Genomic DNA, 20,526 nt, shown 5'->3' on the forward strand with positions numbered 1-20,526 from the left:
AAATATTATTCTCTTCTGGTGGCCATTTCCCCATTCCAATGATGACTGTTTCCCAGAATTTACCTGTACCCAACGGCTCCATCATACACAGAATCATTCAGATAAATGATGGAGCCTCCAGGAAGTACAAACTGCTGTCCAGCTGGAGCGTTATAAGACACCAAGCCATCTGCCAAAGGAAACACAGATGTGTCAGCGCCTTTGGGAGGGACTTACTCCTCAGACCAACTATCCTAGGGGGCCACCTGAGGCTTGGAGAGTGCAATCTTGAGCAGTGTGTCCACCAGGACTCAAAGCAGACTTGCAGGAAGCACCGCTGAGGAGCATTCCTTAGCAGCCGTCAGCAAAGTGACTTGGAATGCACTCTTCCAGGTGTGGGGCACCAAGCCCTGGGTGGATGAACAATACTCCTTTCTTTGTTCTGACCAAGAGGGAATCACTTCTTGGTGATTAGTAACCCCATCTCTTTCTGATTTGATTGCCTTCATTTCCCAGGGGGTTAGGTTTTTTGATTTTTTTTAATAATATTTATAATTTTTCTGTCTCTAGAGACCTACCTAGCCAGACACAGCCATAAAGCTCCACCCTCATGCACACATTCATGGAGTGATCAGTGACTGGTATAAAGCGGACAAATCTGGCCACAATGGGAGGCTCCAAGTCCTTTAGGAAAATGTCATAGGGGTTACTATTTCCATCCAGCACCTGAGGAGAGAGGAGAGAAAGAGTGAGGACACGCTATAAAATTAAACTGACTCTTCTTCATCACCCAAGTCATTACCTTTTTAATGGACCCTCTGTTTTTAATTCAAGGAGCAGAATGTATCCACTCAGCTTTCTCAGCTGCCTTGATATTCCTCTCTATGCCCCCCACCCAACCCTCCCTCATCTTGTGTCACACATTTCCAAGGGCGTGCCAGGTCTGTGGACACACGTACCTACACAGACAACCTGTGTACATCCTCTTCTGGCCTAAGTCAGAATATGGTCCTGGACATCCCAGGGTCTGGATGCTTCTTCTTCTTACCTGTTTCCCATGCCGGTTCCGCCAAGAGATCCAGCGAGTGCCATCCCGGCTGTAATTGATCTTGTACATGGGGGCAAACTCAATGCCATGGCCCCCTGCATGGCGTCCCTGGGTCCCCACCAGAGTGATAAAGTGCAGGGTGTGCAAGTCGATCTGTAGAAACTCCTTCAGGTCATCAGGCTCCACTGGAATCTCAGGACACCAGGCTCCATCTCCTTCTTCTGAGTCCAGCCTTGGTTGACAAGGGTTGTGGGGATAGGAAGAAACCATGAAAACACAGAGCTATTTACCATCCCCAGCAAGTAGCTGCTTGCCCTAAGGGGAGAGAACAGGCTGGGAGTCCAGTCCAGATGGATATTCTGGGCTCTCCCCATCACTCCATCACCACAGTTTCCACTTGTGGTCGGTTCCCTCTCCCTGGGGCACTGTGAAACCCAGAAATACAGTTACCACCAGGGAGCTAGAGGTCTTCAGATGACATGTAGCCTTCATTTCCCATCCTGACTCAGAGATCTCAAGGGAGGTCCCATGCAATGAAACCCTTTCTACCCTCTACTCCCCACTGACTCATCATAACACCACCCCCCATTTTCAGTCTCGGCATAACAAGGCTGGCCACTCCCTGCCCGGATATCAAGTTATAGGAGTGGCGAGGGAGGAGTCATAAGATCTCTAGTGTGGGTTGTGTAATGCAGTGGAATTTTAACCAGTAGGGTAAGCCTGGCAGCTCAGCAAAGGGCCAAAGAAACCCTATGGTGAGAGTGGTTAGGATATGTCAGGGAATAGTAAATAATCTGGTTTCACTTTATTACCTCCAGGCTGAGCTACCAGCCAGCAAAATCGTGAAATCATTATAAAGTTTACTTTGGGAACCTCTTACCCCTTTCCATCTTCCCTCGAATGTGCCTTCACTCACAGATGGCATCTACTCATTGTTGCTCCCTTCCAGCCCCAACAAACATCACTCTAATCTTTCACACACCAAGAAATCATGGAGAAGGCTCACCACAGTTGCTTTTCTAATGGGTAATTCCATTTTAACAGAAGTCAATACTTTAATATCAAAAGAACTAGATTCCAGGAAGAAAATGAGGCCCTAACAAGCTGAATCATTTTTGACACAGGAGTATATTACTTTAAAGGGCCCCTGATATTAGAACACAAAGAATCCATCATACTCTGTTTTTCGGATGAGGGTGGCCCTTCTGTGTGAGGGCCCTTCAGAGAAGGGAAGAATTGCTGGATGCCCCAATGTCTGTTTAAGGCCTTGGTGTCTTGCAATGTGAGAGATGTTTCACAGACGGCCACTGAGAAGAGGGCTGGGTCTCCTAACTCCCAGTGTCCCACCTAAGCTGCACCTTCCTGTATCTACTGCTGCAGTCCACTTCCTGCAGTTGCTCATAGTGAGAAGCTGAGATAAAGCAAGTCCACTGCATGTCAGTGAACCCATCTGCCGTGCCTGATGCGGCCCCAGGGCCTCTGTGGTCAGGATGAGGTCGCTGGACCAGCAGATGATGCCAGGCCCTGAATTTTTCCCCTGAAAACATGCAGAACAGGACAGGCCCCACTGGATGTCCTGCTCCTATCCCCCCAGCTCCTACCAAGTACCACCCGTCTTCCTTAGCCCCTTGAGTAGGTAATTCTGTCCAACCCGGAGCTCAGGTTTTCTTGGGGTATCCATCCTCACCTTCCATACTTGGCAGCTGTGGATTCCGACCACTGACTGGAAGCTGTGATGTCCTCGTCTGGAATATGGCCTCCTGACATGCCCAGAGGGTAGCGGCATATGGCTGAACCAAGAGAAACCAGAGAGAAAAGAGGGAAAATGCTTTTATTTTTCAGAGACCCTCCATCAGCTAGAGTGTAACTGATTATTGGACAGGAAAGAGGGACTAAGGCCCTCGATGACCCCAGTTTGACTTCTCTGGCTCTCTCAGCCTTTTTTTGTTCCTGACCCTGAATCCAAACTTAATAGCATTCAATTTCCCAAGTATTGATCCTCAGCCAACCCTATCTTTTGGTCCAAACTCTGACAAGTTCTGTAATGTGCTGATTTATCCTTTGATTTGGTAATGACTCCATGGCCCACCCCCATTTCCTTATTAGCCGGTATGCATTTCTAATCAGTTTCCCAACAGTGGTGAATCATCCTCATAATCACCAGGTACCTTCCATGATTCATAGCATTTTTTTTTTCTAGAAAGCTGATTTCATGAAATTATAGAGCAGAGCCAAAAAACTCTTCTATGAAGGTACTGAACACAGAGCTCTGGCCCCCATCAGCACCTTGTTTTGGCCTCTAGCTAAAAATAATCATCTCTGGAGATGAACTTCCTTCTCCAACCAAGATAGAGTAACAAAAGCCAGATTTATACTCCTGGGGAAAACAACCAAAAAAAAAGCCCTGGGAATAGTATATGACAAATTGGGTTTCATTATAATGAATATCAGACAACCAAGGCCAACAATTCCAGAGGCAGGAAACAAAGAAGGGCTCCAGAGTTGCAACAGCTTAGTGCCGTGAGAGAGCGTCCAGGCTGCAGCACAGTGAGTGAGGATGCAGGCAGAGGCTGGAGGAGTCCCTGAGCTGAGAAGACGCAGATAAGAGTCAGCAGAGGTCAAGGGGACCAGAGCTCTCAGGACATAGGACTGCCAGATAAAATAATACAGGATCCCTAGCTAAACTTAAATCCAGATTAACATGGAATACTTTTTTTTTAGTATAAATACATCCTGTACAATTAAAAAAAAAACAAACAGGTATATAAGAGAAGCAGAGAAATAGAACCTACAATGAGAAAAAAAAAATCAATTGAAACAGATCCATAGCTAATATAGAAGTTAGAACTGGAAAAGAAGAACATTAAAATAGTTAAAACTGTATTGCATATGTTCAAATATGTAAGGAGAGCTATAGAGGCTATAGAAAAGAGGTAAAGCAAATTTCTAGAGATGAAACTTGAATGTGTGAGATAAAATACGTTGCAAAGGATTAAAAGCAGATTACACACTGGAGAAAAAAATTAGTTAACATAAAGACAGCAATAGAAACTATACGAAATGAAACAATGACAGAAAAGAGAATCAATTAATTAATCAATCAATTAAAAAAAAAGATGTGGAACAATTTCAAATATCTAGATATACAGATAAATGGAGTCCTTGAAGAAGAGGAGAGAGGAAGACAGAAAAACTTATTTGAATAAGAAATGGTGGAAATTTTTTCAACGACATGAGGCACAAGAAACATGAAGAAAATTACACTACAGTGTATCATAATCCAATTGCTTACAAGGAGGAATATTTTAAAAACATCTAGAGGAAAAGGGTACATTATGAACAGAGGATCAAAGATAAAGATGACAAGAAATCTCCCATTCAAAATGGTAATTACTTGGTAAATATGTAAAATGACTTTTAATGTTACTCACATCTCTTTAAGTGTAATTGGCTATTCAAACAAAAATAATAATAATATACTGAGCTATACATGGGACTATGTATACATAGGCATAGCATGAGACTATAATTAATAATACTATATTGCATATGTGGAAGTTGCTAAGAGAGTAGATCTTAAAAATTCTCATCACAAGAAAAAAATTATATTTGTAACTATGTGTGGTAATAGATGTTAACTAGACTTAGTGTAGTGATAATTTCTCAAAATATACAATTATAGAGTCATTATGTTGTATACCTGAAACTAGTATACTCTTATGTCAATTTTTCTTCCATTTTAAAAATCATATTAGAATTTCCAGATAGAGATATAAGACGGGGGGAAATGATAAATGGCACCCAGACAGGAAAGGAAGAAGTAAAAATGTTTTTCACTGCAGATAATATAATCAGTTATATGAGAAATCAGATTAAAAGAAAGAAAAAAGAAAGAAAAAAGCTATTACTACAACTAAAAAATGAGTTCAGTAAGGATTCAGGACATGGGATCAATATGCAATAATCTGTTGTGCTTCTATATACTAGCAGTGAACAAGCTACAGTAGGATCAAAAATTATAAAACACTTGGAGATAAATATGACAAAAGATGTAAAAGACCTGCACGTAAAAAATTACCCACCATTGCAAAAAGAAATTAAAGATCTAAATAATTGAAGATACATACCGCAATGTTCATGGGTCAACAGATTCAGTACTATTCAGATGTCCATTCTATCCAATCAAAGTCTCAGCAGGCATTTTTGTATAAATAAACAAAATGATTCTAAAATTCATACGGAAATGCCATGATCCCAGGATAGCCAGAACAACTTTGAAAAAGAAGATCAAAGAGGAAGGACTGACATCAGATTTTAAGACTTATTTTAAAACTACAGAAATGACTACAGTATGATATTGGTATAGAGACAGACAAATATATCAAGGAAACAGGAGAAAGTCCAGACTCAGACCTACATGGATATACACCTCCCCTATTATGCAGCCATTCACTACTAGGTATTTACCCAAAAGAAATGAAAGTGTATGTCCACATGAAGACTCTGGAGTATTCCTAACAGCTTTATTTGTAAGAGATGATACAAACTGGGGAGAAAAATCATATGTCCACCAGCAGGTAAAAGGATAAGCAAATGATGATATACCCATGCAATGAAACAATAAAATACTCCTCAGCAGGACTGGGATTATAAAGAAGCAATTGAAGAGCATAGGGTGCAAGATATAAGGATGCACTCACTCCCAGGGCCATGGAGGTGCCAGTGCTGTCTTTGCAGGACCCTGAGAGTGAGCACCTGCATGCACCGTGCACCCTGGCGCCTCACTTTCCTCCCCATCTCTACTCCTCGGTGATAAAAAAGAACCCTTCATCAATACAGGCTGCAACACAGATGCATTTCAAAATAATTGTGCTGAGTGAAAGAAGTTGGGCAAGAAGAGTACATACTGTATGCTTCCATTTATATTTAATCCTAGAAAATGAAAACAAGTCAGTCTGCACTGACAGAAACCAGGTCAGGGGTTTTCTGGGGAAGGGAGGGGTGGGCGGGAGGAATTACAAAGGGGCACAAAGAAACTGTTGGTAGTGATGGACATGCTCATTATCTTGTTACGGTGATGATTTCACGGCTTTATACATATGTCAAAACAGATCATACTGTGCATTTTTTAATGTGTGCAGTTTACTGTACGCCAGGAATACGTCACTGAAGCTATTTTTCAAAAAAGTAACCTCTAGGGCAGGATGATATATTGAGATTTTTACTTGCATATTTTCCCTCCCCTTTTCCAAGCAGGCAGGCAGACAGGTCTTTATGTTCCTTCACCCCGAGGGAGATTAATGTTTACAGGGCAGAAATAAGAAAACTGGCTTGATGACTACTGGCTTCCTGGAAAGCCTGCCCACCTTGAGGGACTACAGATGAAGTAGAGGTGCGGGAAGACAGGTGAGGCATCCCGAGGCTAGAAGGGGACAGCGGCAGGCAAATCACAGTGTTAGCAGGAATAAAGCTCCTTTCCTGGAAGTTCCCTGGAGAGGCAGCAAGACATCAGAGGGAAAGTGGTTTCATGTGAGCATGGTGCTCGAGCTTGGCACACAAGCAGCCACACTGCTGTCCTTGAGGAATGAACATGGCGGACTTGGAGAACAAGGATCCCCACTGCAACCATGACACACCCAAGGCAAGGGGCCCTTCTGCCCATACCACACCTAGTAAAGCTCCTGGATTCTTGTCTGACCCTAAGAAGAGGAAGGGTGGCTCTGGGCTGAGGGCCAGAGGATACTTCCAGAAACAGTACGATTAAGCAAAACCATATACAGGCAACTTTGGCAAGAAACATGGCCATATACCCAACTGAAACTGTCCTATGTTTCTGTCCACTGCATTTCCCAAGTCAGATGTGAAACAAGAGATGAACTTGGGGATTTAGTATCATTTTGCCTATTCTTGTCAAATGTATCATTTCTCCATCTGAGGTGATCGGTTCCGCAGATAATCGTTACTCTTGAATCTTAAGTGCAAATCTGGGAGGTTCAGAAACAAAGCATCAGATTCTCAAAATCTGAACTCTCTGGAATGTGAAACTGAAGGGAGGAGTAAGGATGAGGAAATACTAACCCAGAATACCAAAGAGGCCAAAATTACCAATGAGTGAGGTCAACGTACGTTTCAAAAAGTCACACGCACCACGGTCCCCTCTTCTGCTTTGTTCTGTTTTGCAGCAGAGGCAGTACCCTGACTCAGGGTCTGCCCTGGCCTCCTCCTGGAAGCTTCCTCTACACGTCGATGGGTGTGCTAAGTGTTTTAGCCCTTAGCACCAGTGACTCAGCTGGCAGGGAGAGGCTCCCGGAGGCCGTTAACCCAGACACTATACGCCCCAGTTTAAAGAACACCTGCATTGGCATTTGGGACACAGGGCCAGCTACTAATGGAGGACTTTGCATTCCCTTTGCCACAGTCCCCTGTGTGTCTGTTTCCCTCAGGGACTTCCCAGGGAGGGGGCCTGGCTGGCCAAGGCAGGCTTTCCTGATTTCTTTGCTTATCATCCCTGTCATAGTGCCCCCGATTCCCATCCTGACCCCTAAAATACAGCTCTTCACAGTGTGCAAAGTGCTGTCCAGTTGCTGACCTCTCTTCTACCCTTGCAATGACCCTGTGTGGTAGGCAGGGCATGTACTATTATTTTCAAATTATATATGAAGAAACCAGCTCAAGCCCCACAGCTATTAAGCGGTAGGGGTTTGATTCAGATCACATTTCCGAGTCCTAATCCAGAGTTTGTCCCAGTGCACCAGACTGCCCTCCTCTGCTTTAACCAAAAGAGGGACGGACCCAAGGCAAGCTGTCTCTTCCAAGATGCCAGGCTGCTGAGGGCATCTCTGCAGACAATAGGATAGTCTCTCTTGACACCCTCCCTCCCTTCTGAAACCAAAGCTTTGTTTCTGAACCCAGTCCTATCTCCAACATCACCCTCTGCGTGACAATCTACTTGTTTCCTTATTGCTTTCCAAATCCATAGTCTTTTTTTTTTTTAATTCCTATTTTTACTAATTAGGTATCCAGTGATTCTGGGGCAAGGGGGTTATGGGGATACAACATCAAACAGTCAAAGTGCCTTTTGTCACAGAGTTTACATTCTAGGGTCGGGGAGAAGACAATAAGCAAATAAATATTTACTATGAGAGAAGATGGTAAATGCCAGGAAGAAAACAAAGTACAGAAAGGGGACAGGTGCTCCTTTAAGCAAAGAGATCAGAAAGTCCTCTGAGATAAGGTGACTGAGCAGAGGTCTCAGTGAAGGAAGACGGCAAGCCAGGTGAGCAAGTTTTGTGTACAGGGAACAGGAAGTACAAGGAAAGAGCATTCTTGGTTGTTTGAGGTACAGCAAAGAGGTCGGTGTACTTGAAGTGGGAAGACTAGCTTAAGTGATTACCTGGCAGTCTCCTCTGCAGTCCAATGAGTTTGCGGTCAATGAAAGCAAGCGTTTTTGAGGGAGGATAGTACCAATTCCAACAAATCTCTCCTCTCTCTGATTTCTGACTTTTGTCTTTTTACTGAAGTGTCGTTGATCTACTGCACTGTGTTAGTTTCTGGTGTGCAGCATAGTGACTCAGCTATTCCTGACATTTTGAATATCTCTGTTAGAGCAGTAGGGACAGACTACTTTGTAACATAATTATTTGTGTGTGAGTCCTATCTCTCCTGCCGATGGCAAACTTTGGAGGAAAAAAAAATAAAAGGATTGTATCTTGTTCATTTTTATTTCTTTCACTTCTCAGTGCACATCTGGAGAGAGAATAGGTGCTTAAAAAACATTCATTGCAAAAAGCAGGTAAATCCTTGAGATAGATTTAGACCAGAAGTAAGAAGACATTTGAACAAAATACAGTCCCCTCCAAGCCATCCTCTAGTCATTTTCATTTCCGCCAACTCCATCCTTCCTGTTAGCAGAGCCAAAAATCTTGAGGCCCATCTTTGACTCCTTTCACACTTCATATCCAGTCTATCAGCTGATAGTAAAATCCTGTTAGCTACTCTAAAAATATTCGCATATCCCACCTACCTTTGCACATATTGTGCTCCCATTCTAGGCCAGTTCACTGTCCCCTGTCACCAGAAATAGAACAAGAATCTTCTAACTGGCCTCCCTTTGTCCACTTTGCTCCACATAGCTATTAAAATGTAAGTCAGATCACGTAACTCTTCTGTTTAAAGCACTCTGCTAACTTGGTTGTGGTGTTATTTATACAATGGAATACTACTCAGACCAAAAAAAAGAATAAAATAATGCCATTTGCAGCAACACAGATGGACCTAGAGATTGTCATTCTAAGTGAAGTAAGCCAGAAAGAGAAAGAAAAATACCATATGATATCACTCATACGTGGAATCTAAAAAAAGAAGACAAGAGGACACTAATGAACTCATCTACAAAACAGAAACAGACTCGGAGACATAGTAAACAATCTTATGGTTACTGGGGAAAAGGGAGTGGGAAGGGCTAAATTTGAGAGTTTGAGATTTGCAAATATTATCCACTATATATAAAAATAGATTAAAAAAACAAATTTCTTCTGTATAGCACAGGGAACTATATTCAATACCTTGGAATAACCTTTAATGAAAAAGAATATGAAAACGAATATATGTATGTAGGCACATGACTGGGACATTGTTCTGTACATCAGAAATTGACACATGGTAACCGACTGTACTTGAATTAAAAAAAAAACAGAAGTTTGCATTTACTATTAAAGTAAGTAACATAATAATCTTCGTAGGGTGGAGGAAAGAGAAGTGGAATATCATATTTCCCTTTTTTTCTTTTACATTAATATCTCTAAAATCTGAATGCATCTTGCAAGCAAATAGTGAGTCATAGTTTAATTGTATTTTTTTTTCCTTAGAGGCACATAAAGTAATGATACATCTCAGAGTCAGCAGTTTCTAAAATTTGAGGAAATACAGTAATAATAGCATCCTTAGAAGCATTTATCAAGTGTCAGGCAATGAGATAAGCATTTTCACACTCCTTATTTCATATTTCACACTAATTACCCATTTTAGGAGGTAAGAGTTTAAATAACTGCCCAGGGCCTCTCATTGAGTAAATATTAACTCAGATTAGAATCTGACTCTAAAGACTGGGTGGGACCTCACTAAACTACACAACCTCTGAAACTCAAAAGATTTCAAGTTCACTCCTGGCTCTACCATTCGAACCATGTGGGACCTGAGCAAACTCCATACTTTATTTGGGTCTCCATTTCCTTGTGTGTAGAGCAACGGGCGGAAGTAGACACGCTCTAAGGCAGTGGTTCCCAAAAGCTAGTCCATAAGCCAATTGCTCCGGAGTTGCCTGGGAAGGTTCTAGAATACATGTTTGTCAGCCCCCTCTTAGAGATTTTTCTCTGGCACATCTGAAGCTGAGCCCAGGAACCTGCACATTTCTAAGGTTTCCCAGGTGATTCCGCTGTGCAGCCAGTCTTCGGAACCACAGTGCCCAGATCCCCCCAAGCCTGCACACAGGCTGAGTCTCTGGGGTCACGCTGGAGAGCCAGAGAAGTTCTCACTCACGGTCCCACTGGGCTTTCTTGCTGGCTGTCATGTATCTCTAGTCACCGAGCCATGAGTGTAGTGAGAACTGCTTCTCGGAATATCTCAAGTAAACCAGAAATGGGAAAGGAGGGTCGTGTGGGGTGAATCATGCTATTATTGCAAACAACTTCCCGACCAAGGCACTGCTTATCTTGGGAACAGCAACCAAGACATTTTAACAGAGCCGCTGTGGCTGCGTCTGCCTTCATGAAACATTTCAGTTCTGTTACATCTCCTGGGCTCAGGAATCCTTTCTCTTTTGTGTTCTAACTAAACTCGGGTACCAGCCCCTGGCTCCTCAGCCTCTATAAATAGATTTATCCCACGTTCACCTCCTGCATCCTGGAAGTGGGTATTGTCTACAAACCGGGGCGTGTTCCTTGTAAAGTAAGTTATTCACTGTTCTTCACTGGAGATTCAATAATGCTGTGAAGGCAATTTAAAAAAAAAATGGGAGCTTTCCCTATTTAACAGAGAGAGAGGGAGACAGAGAGACTGAGGTCCCCCTAGGACACCCTATTTGGTGTAAAGGAGAACCAGTTCCCTCCCCCAGGGCTCTTGGTGCTCCTTATGTATCACTGTGTTAAAGCTGTGCTCCTCGAGTGTGCTCCCAGGACCAGCAGCAATCACCGTCACCTGCAGACTGGTTAGAAATGCAAATTATCAGTCCCCACCCCAGACCTACTGGATCAGACACTCTGGGGATGGGGCTCAGCAAGCTGACTTTGATGTACATTCAAGTTTGATAACTAGAGGAACTGGGCCACAAGAAGAGGCTTCTATTCTCTGCATAAAGACAGTGCTAAATGGTGGGGGGGAGGGTACAGTGCAGTGGGTAGAGCACATGCTTGGCATGCACGAGGTCCTGGATTCAATCCCCAGTACCTCCATTAAAAAATAAATAAGTAAATAAATCTAATTACCTCTCCCTCAACAAAAAAATAAATAAAAAGACTAAAAAAAAAAAAAGAAACTGCTAAATGGGCCAGAGCTCCCCTCCTCCTCATCCTCTCCAGCCCTTCCATCACACAAAGGGGCTTATGTCAACCATGTGTGGACAGCAGAGTGGCCACAGCATTGATGAGAACTGGAAGGGCTCTCCCTGAGTCAAGAAGGGAGTCTCTGAACCTCTGAACAAATACAGAATTGTTGGAGAGGAGGTGTTCAGGAGGATAAGTGACGCGTTATCCCTGCTGAGAGGCAATCAAGGGGTGAGATGTAAACTTGGCCTCAGAATCATCCAGTCAATCAGCAAATCTCTCACATTTACCTCCCACAGACTTCTGAAGTCCAGCTATTTCTCTCCCTCCCCACTCCTCCTGTGCAGGGCCCAACATCCACCACCTCGTGATTGGTCTGTATAGTGCCTTCCAGCTCGTCTTCCTGGTTCCCCTATTGTCCCTTCTCCATCCAGTAACACGAATGAGCTTCCTAAAGCCTTATTCTGACAGGAACCTTCTAACAGCTTCCCAGGATTCCTAGGACGATGTGACCCTAGAGGTCTACCTGATCAGGCCTCAGGCCACCTCTCTGGCCTCATCTTGGGCCCTCCCAGCCCTTCACTCTCTGAATCCCAGAACACTAGTCTTATCTCACAATGGCACAAAGTACCTTCAAACCTCAAGTTCTCTCTAAGCATGGTGTTCCCTTTGCCTGGAAGGTTCTTCCTTTCTCCTCCTTTGCCTGCTAACTCTTGCTCAACCTTCAGCTCTCAGACCCCAACCCCCTCAACTCAGAGAACTCCTCTGAGCCCCCAGCTAAATGGGGAATCTCTGTTATGTGCTCTTATAATGCACTGGTTTTCTTTACAGCACCCTCACAACTGTAGTATAAATAATTGTCTAATTTTGGTCTCCCCCATAAATCGTACATGTCTTAAGGGCAGAGATCTTGTCTATATTTCTCCCTGTTGTCTCTCCAATTTCTAGTAGGGTGTCCAGCATCAACTGAGTGCTCAATAAATGTCTGTTGAAAAAGTGATAAAAGAGGAGTTTTCTATTGTTCATTATTACAAGACTGAAAAACAAAGACCTGGTAAGTTAGGAAAAGATAGTCCCTACTACTGTCATGTAACCAGACAGCAAATATCTGAGGCCTCCTTACAAGTCTGAGTCATGACATACTTTACTGTAACCTGTCTTTATAACAAGTATATTTATTTAATGACTGTTCATGTATTTATTTAATAAATAAGTTCCTGCTATACATCAGGTACTAGTCTGAAGATACGGTAGTAAACAAGATAGATAAACATGGTTTTTCTCATGGACCTTATCTTTTAGTAGGGGAGACTGATAAAAAATAATAGATTTTTAACAATCAAATAGGCAATCAAATTGTCTATTTGACAATTGCTATTATTAGCCATTACTATTTCAGGTAGTGTGACAAAACTATGGAAAACACTAGAACAATTTTATTTGGGGGATAAAGAGTGATGATGGGGGGATGGGGGATTCTTTTAGGTCACAACCTTCACCAGAAATGTTCTGTTTTACTTGTGCTTGTTTAACTCCTTATTGAACCTGTGAGCAATTCTGAAGATAATAATCATATCAGATTCTTTCTTTTCCCCTTTACCACCTGCCAATACAGAGCATCATTAGATGCTCAACACACATTTGGCAAAAGAATAAAGAGGTAGAGAGACGGGTAGATGGATGAAAGGATGAATGCAAGGATGGATGGATGGGAACTGTGAACTTCCCCACATGATGAATTTTTCAGAGATGCTATAATTGTTTCATTTCTCTGCCCCAGAACCTCCCAAAGAAGATACTCAGCCCATGTTTGCTGAAAAATTTCATTTCAGAGGGCAATGCTTTCCCCAACGAGGGTCAAGGTTTGTCGGAGTGAACCCTATCTTGAGCCCAGTTCACAACCATCTCCAGAGGACAGGGAGCAGCAAGGATGCTCTTTCAAGGGCCCTGTGGGCATTGGCCTGAGAGGAAGAGAAGCTCTGGCATGAATATTAGTCAGTGGACGATCCCCAGCTCAAGCCAGAGTAAGGCTCTGGGTCATAAGTATTACAAACCATCTTCAGACAATGGAGCAGAGCTGGAGGTCTACACACCGAGACCAGGGAATGTAAAGATGAGGACAAGGAATTCAGAGACAAGGGCCAGCAAAGCAGCCATTGGGCAGTTTCTTGGTGAATCAGAATTCCCAGGAGCCTCAGAGAAAGGACACAGGAAAACAGACAAGCTGATCCTGGACGGCCTTTTCCATCCTAGCAGGTCTTTGAAACCGGGATGAACCTTGGCCCAGGGCAACCAACGTGGCACTTCTCAGCAGTACCAGTGTGGTTTTCCTATTGAATATGCCTATTTTGGGTAACCTCCTTCTGTGGAAGGGATCCCGGCCAATAGCAAAGACTCAGAACTGCCAAGTAGCCCCAAGTCCTAAATGTCAGGTCTCCTTACCTTTCCCCAAGCCCACTTCAACCTTTCTCAGAGCCCGTCAGTCTGGCTCGGAGCTCCACATCATGAAATATAAAGAAGCATGAAGAGGCAGAGAAGCAGCAAGGGAAGCAGAGACCCTGCAGCAAAGAACTATCCCCTGACTTTGCCTGCTGAGTCGTCCCGGTGGTTTCCTGACGCTTCCGCTACCCACCAATCTCCTGGACAGAGAAGCCAATTCACTTTTCCAGTTTCCCAGAGTGGAAAACTACCAGCACCAACTGCTGCTTGCCCAGGCGGGAGCCCGGTGCGTCCCGAGCTCTGGTAGGGCTGGCAGGCAGGCTGAGGAGCAGCAGCTGCCACCAGGCCCCAGCTTCCAAGAATTATTTTCATACTGTGCTGCCAAAGTTGACAGTCTGAAAGGGCTGCTTGTTCCGTGATGTTTACCATCTCCCTGTTCGCTCCAGACCACAGGATCCCCCATCAATGAGTGTCCTATATGCAGCTTCCAGGAAAACACACACAGGGCACACACGAGGCCTGAAGCATGGAGAGCTGACACCTGGGCCTCCCTGGGCACACAGAAGATAAGACTGACCAGGGTTGGGGAGGGGTGCGGTTATTGGGGTCAATCAGGGGATCCAAGACAGTCCATGGCCCAAAGGAATATTTGCAATCATAGAACTTCAGAGACAGGACTTCAGGCCAATGCCTTCAGGGGCTCCATGTTAAATACCAGAACTTCTAAGGCCCAGAAAGGTGAATTGACTTACTCAAGGATGCACAGCTGGCTAGTGTAACTAGGACTGCAATGCAGATCTCCAGAGCCCTGGTTCCTCTGTCCTCACACCCAGGCTACTGTGACCTAGTTTTTCCAGTTTCAGAAAAGCCAAGGTGGTACAATTAAAGAAGCTGTTGTTAGGGCCCCTTCTGTCCACAAGCTGTACCTCGCAGGCTACTTCAGATTGGTAAACATCTGCATAACAGGGTCTTGCAAGGTGCTGAGGAAAGTTAGGTGGGTTCCTTTAGGTGCAATGAGGCTATGCTGCCAAGGCCTCTTTTCCCCGGATTGAAATTCTCCTTCAGAATAGTCCTTTACAATTGCAGTTTTCTTAAAAACCCAGAAGTCATTCTAGAAACAACTATTGCACAGTTCCAGAAGAGGGGGCTCCCCGATCCAGCTGTATGAGGGTCAGACAAGATACGTCTTCTTCCTGGTTACCGAAGTCAGTGAAGACCTCATAGTAAAACAATGTGCCCTTTCCCTCAAAACGGAGGTAAGTTGAAGGCAGCTGGGTAACCATGAAGTTAGGCATTGGGAAGAAAGCTACAGCATGGTTTAGAATCAAAACCGGTCTATGCTTAAAACTTGATTCTGCCATTTTCAAATCGTGGGACCCCAGGGCGAGTTACTAAGCCTCTCCGAACCTCAATCTCCTAGTCTTTCATAATCCTGCCAAGCAGGGTTGTTGTAGAGATTTAATATAATGTATACAAAGAACTTAGCATGTTTCATAGAAGGCAGTAGGGCTTAACAAATGATCTAGGAGGAGAAGAAGGAATCGTTTGTTTTCAATACTACATCCTTAAACAATTCCGAGGTTTTATGGCCTTAGAAAGATTACTTGAAGTTCAAGCCTCTCAGTTTACTGGTACTAGTAGTACTTGTTTATAAGGATGCTGTAAGGAAATATGAGTTAATCTATGTCAAGTACTTAGATAGTAATGTTTAGAGCAGACTAAAGCTTAGAGTAACGCTTGGAGCAGTAACACTTAATAAAGGTTAGGTGCTATTTATTTTTTAACTATTCTTACTGTGATTCATTCTAAAACAAGAGATTGGAATTGGCTTCTAAAGCTGTACAAGATACTAAATAAACAAATAAGTGAAGAAATGTGGGTCAGGGAAAGAGAACAGGGACAATAAGGGAAGCTGGAGCTAAGGTTAATATCCAAAATATATTAACATTCGGTTCTACACCTTTGGCTGGTGATGGGCCTCAAAGCTGTCTCTGAGCTTCCTAGTAGCCAATTCAAAAAGCAAAGCATAATCAGGTAACACAAATCATAAGGGCAACAAGGTAAAAATTAACTTTTTATTTCTGATTCCAGGTGGGATGCAGTAGCTTGCAGTAACCAACACTGTCCCTGAGAATACCTGGAAGATAAAATTTGTAAATCATTTATTTGCAGGCATCTGATTGCTGCTGAGGTAGTGAGAACAGAGGAAGGCAGAATCTAAGAGTTGAGATGACTTCCATGGTCAGGTTTAGCCATCTGTCAGCTGGGGCCAGGGCAAGAGGCCAGCTCTGGGTTTTGCACTGGTAGAGGGTCACCACAGGACAAAATCTCAGAGCGTCTGAAGTAGACCTGGGATCCTTCTAGCAGGCAGCTTTTTTCTTGCTCAGCACATTTGCCGAACGTCAGGGTTGTGTGGAGAGGCAACATACAGACCTAAGGAGAAACCCTCTGAAAGGCAGAGCTGAGCTCTTGAAAGTCTGACAAAACAAAGATGAGAGTTCAGGACCCACCAGGAAGAGAGGCCACAGAGGAAACACAGGGGTTTTTAAAAAGCAGTGCGTGACCGAGAATTCAAGCTTATGCCTTACCAATTGCCCAGAGCGAAGATATTCTACCCTACCAAGTAAAGGCAGCCCCAAATGCTTTAACTGTTGGCCAATTGAACTTTGGGCTCACATCTTCTTGAGAAAATCCAACATCAAACCCCTTTCTAAAGAGAAGGCCACCCTAGCCTCACAGAAAAGTGGGCCAAGCTAGTTTATGCCTACATGCAGGGCATCTATAGTGGCTGTAAATAAAGAAAAATGTGTTTAAATATACCCAAATTTTTATAAATTTCTTACTCTTGGCATTTCAAGAGAGGAATTCAGATTTATGCTCATAAGAGAAATTAAGGATTAATTTTATTTAATCAAGAACACAGCTAGTAGCCAAAGATACATCATGTTGTTGCTACCATCATTGGGGGTGGTGCTGCTGGTGGTGGTGGTGGTGGTGGTGGTAATAGTACAGCTATCCATCACTACTGAACAAGTTCTTCAATTAAAAAAAAAAAGCTGTAACAAAGTCCTGAATATTGGTCTAACCTACTAAAAATAAACCAATTAATATTGTAGCTCTCTCAAGGTGGATTTAGCCTATCCCCACAGCCAAGGTTCCCTCTGTGCCAGGATAAATCACGTCTCAAGTTAGCAATGCTTTTACATAGAAGATACACTTCACTGTTAGACCCCTGACCATTGCTTCTAGCACCCAAAAGATTAAATCTGAATTCTTCCTTTGAAATGCCAACGGTAAGAACTTTACACAAATCTGGGTGGATTTAAACACATTTTCCCCCATTATTTGTAACTGCTAAAATGTTCTGCCGATAGGTCAAAGCAGGGAGACCTTAGGCTTTTAGGAATAAGCACAGAGGCTGCTCCACCTTTGCCAGGGGAAGGGCTCTCCCAGCCCTCGGACGCCGGAGGCTGGACCTCTTTGCTCTTTACGTGAGTAGCTGCAGCTCAGGGAACGTCAGTCCATCATCCTCCTACTTAGCCCCCCCCCACCATTTAAAGGGAGGATATTCTATGTCCCCTCCTTAGCTTCCTGACATCGCCAGATCAAGTCTCACATGGAATGATTTATATCCTTTTTTGTAGCAAAAAAAAAAAGAAACACAGAGAAACCAGGGAGCTTCTTGACTTCCCTTCTTTCCCGCCTTCTCCTTATTCCTCAAACATTTATCAATTTCCTACATAAGCCAAGCACTGTAACAGGTGCTGGTCATGAGTACACATGAGGTCATCACCACACTAAAGAAGACAATGGCCAAAGTCATAAATATCTATGAAGCAGAAAAAAAAAGTTTTATATTTTTAAACAATTCATAACCTCCCACTTAAGCCAGGAAAAAAAAAAAAAAACCTCATTGTTTTGAATGTCTTAACTTTTACTTTACTTTACTATGTATTCAGTGTCCAAACCACCAAAAAATCCTGGGAGGCCTATCTTGCCACATCCACACTCTTTAGAGGCCTGCTGGCTAGGACCAAGAGCTAAGTCAACAATCAGACTGTTCTCCCCAGAAAAAACACACTGTCATAGATTTGCTTGCCCTGGGCACAGGGCCCTGCATCTCTTGGAGTCAGGATGGCCAGAGGTCGGGGTTGATAGAACCCCTCATTCCCCAAAGGTAACTTGAGTCTCTTTTGGAGACCACAAGGGACCGTAATAGTCACTAATGAGCCCTTTCTCTTTCCTCTGCTTGATAGAAACTATTGTTTTATAGCGTTTGGGTTATTTTAATTTCCTTCTTTTCCAAAAGTAACAAATCACAACCCTTGATATCTGCATATAACTTTCAAATCCCATTGATGTCTGCTACCTCATTTGGTCCCTCTACAGGAACACTATGAAGTGCAGAAAGCAGAGTTTATGCTTCCCATTTAATATGTGAGCAAAGTAAGGCACAGAGATTTACCTAAAGTCAAAAGATGGATAATGACCGAGCTGGAACCAGAATTTAAATCTCTTAATTTCCATTGCCATGGTCCATTCACCACCTAGGTTGTCATCACACTGAGCTTGGTCAGACATACTCCCCACACTGTCTGCAGCGTGAACGTAGGGTCAAGAAGAACCACCAATTTGGGGAACAATCTGGAAAGAGGGCCCAGAGAGGCTTATTGCCTGCTTAAATTTTGTGATGTCCTGATCCAGGACTGGTTGAAACCTTACAGCAAAGGGAACATGCATCCTGGGACGGAGGACATGGCGTGGTATTTTGTTATCACTGGGTAAAGGCAAAGCCTTGATTGGAAAGCACTTGTCACATACTGAGGATCCCAAAATGAAGTGGCTCCTGATTTTGGTGCCACCTTAACCTCATCTTTGCCCTTCGACCCTTCAGCAACAACCATCTCCACACTCTTGTTTTGCTTTTTACATCTCTGTGCCTTTACTTAAGCTTAAATATTCTCCCTTCCTCTTTTCACCCAGCCTGGCCAATCCTTTATCTCTGGCTCACTATCATACCTTCAGTATCTCAACAGCATGACACTGGGGACTTGATGCGACTGAGCAGCACAAACATCCTGTGAGTCTAACATTCCAGGAGGTGATTAGAGCACAGAGGTGGAAAACAGGTTGGCCAGAGGTGGACCACATCCCAGCTCTGCCACTTGGCTAGGTTAATGACCTTGAGTGAGTTACTTAATGTTTCTATGCCTCAGTTTCCCCTCTGTGAAACTGGAATCATGAGACGACCAACTTCATAAGATGATTGTGAAGATTAAATTTGTCGACACTACTTAGAATGGTACCAGGAATATGTTAAGCTCTCATTAAATATTAGTTGCTACCATTTGAAACTTGCATTCTCTTCTCCCCCATTTGGCACAAGTGAGTGCTTAAGGGGCAAATGAGTTTCTGTTATCCCCAGAGAAAGATCCGTTTACTGGCAGGAAGGATACCAGAGGCCACTCTCAGGCTAGACTTGACAAACAAACACAAAAGCAAGAAACAGCCAATCTGGGCAGCAGCTAGCACTGCTCACTTAAGAGAAATTCAACCAGGGAGGTCTCTTCCCAGCCTTTTTATCTCCTCCTGCGGACCCTTCTCAGGCCATACAAACACACACATGCTGCAAACACACACACACACACACACACACACACACACTCAGCCTTAGCACCTCAGGCCTGGTTTTGGAAACCCGGAACTAGCACCACATTCTCATTAATAAACCCTCTCAGCACATCTCTGAGGGCATGAATGATGAGAACCCAAGGAAACAAAAGTGATTTTCCAGTTGGTAAATGTATGTAGGTAAAGTAGCAAGTATCAGCCTTGGTGGGAGACAAACTCTGTGCAGAAGGGAACCAGAGCATCTCTAGTGCTTTTTGGTTTCTTTGCAAGGCCGAGTCAGTCCTGAAGGGCTTCTGGCTTTAGCCTTGCTTGCTGAGTGTGCTAGTGAGACCAAGGTTCCAAGAGTGCATCCTACATGATCCTGTGGGCTTTCTCCATTCCTTGGCCTCAGGCTGACCTTCAAACCCAAACTACCTCTCACCTCCATAAATGCACATTGGAATTTGCAGAAAGGAAACCATAAGGCTGCACAGCTATACATGATTATTGGGGAAAGGTAATTTCATCAACTGGCTCCCAGTGGGGTGGGTATCTGATGGAAGGAAACTGGGCAGGGAAACAGGAGCCATGAGTCCCTGCTTTACCACTAGCTTTGTGTGCGGTCATGGACAAACCACTCACCCACTTCGACAACCAGTTCCTTTACCGGTAACATGAGGAAGAAGGACTTAAGTATCTCTAAGGTCCATTGCAACATGAATAGCCTAGAATTCTAGGTCCCTAAACCCTAAGAACTCACTGAATATCGATGCTTAAAAAAAAATGTGATGAACATAAAATAAATTTGGAGTCATCAGGAGAAGAACTCCCCTCTGAACCCCAATCCCTTAGTGTCTTTGTTTCTCCTTTCAAAGTGGGAACATTCTAGACACCAAAGGAGGACATCCTCAC

General features: G+C 43.6%; 1 protein-coding gene across 1 annotated transcript in view; it reads right to left on the reverse strand.

Annotated features, from left to right (window-relative positions):
• The window catches only part of DDR2 (discoidin domain receptor tyrosine kinase 2), an 87,795-nt gene that overhangs the window by 36,816 nt on the left and 30,453 nt on the right, over positions 1 to 20,526 (reverse strand). The window contains 4 exon segments of the mRNA XM_006173134.3: positions 64 to 169; positions 558 to 705; positions 1,028 to 1,259; positions 2,715 to 2,817. Of these exon segments, the coding sequence (XP_006173196.2) occupies positions 64 to 169; positions 558 to 705; positions 1,028 to 1,259; positions 2,715 to 2,817 (589 nt within the window).

Source organism: Camelus ferus, chromosome 21 (genome assembly GCF_009834535.1).
Source record: "Camelus ferus isolate YT-003-E chromosome 21, BCGSAC_Cfer_1.0, whole genome shotgun sequence".
Classification (NCBI taxonomy): domain Eukaryota; kingdom Metazoa; phylum Chordata; class Mammalia; order Artiodactyla; family Camelidae; genus Camelus; species Camelus ferus.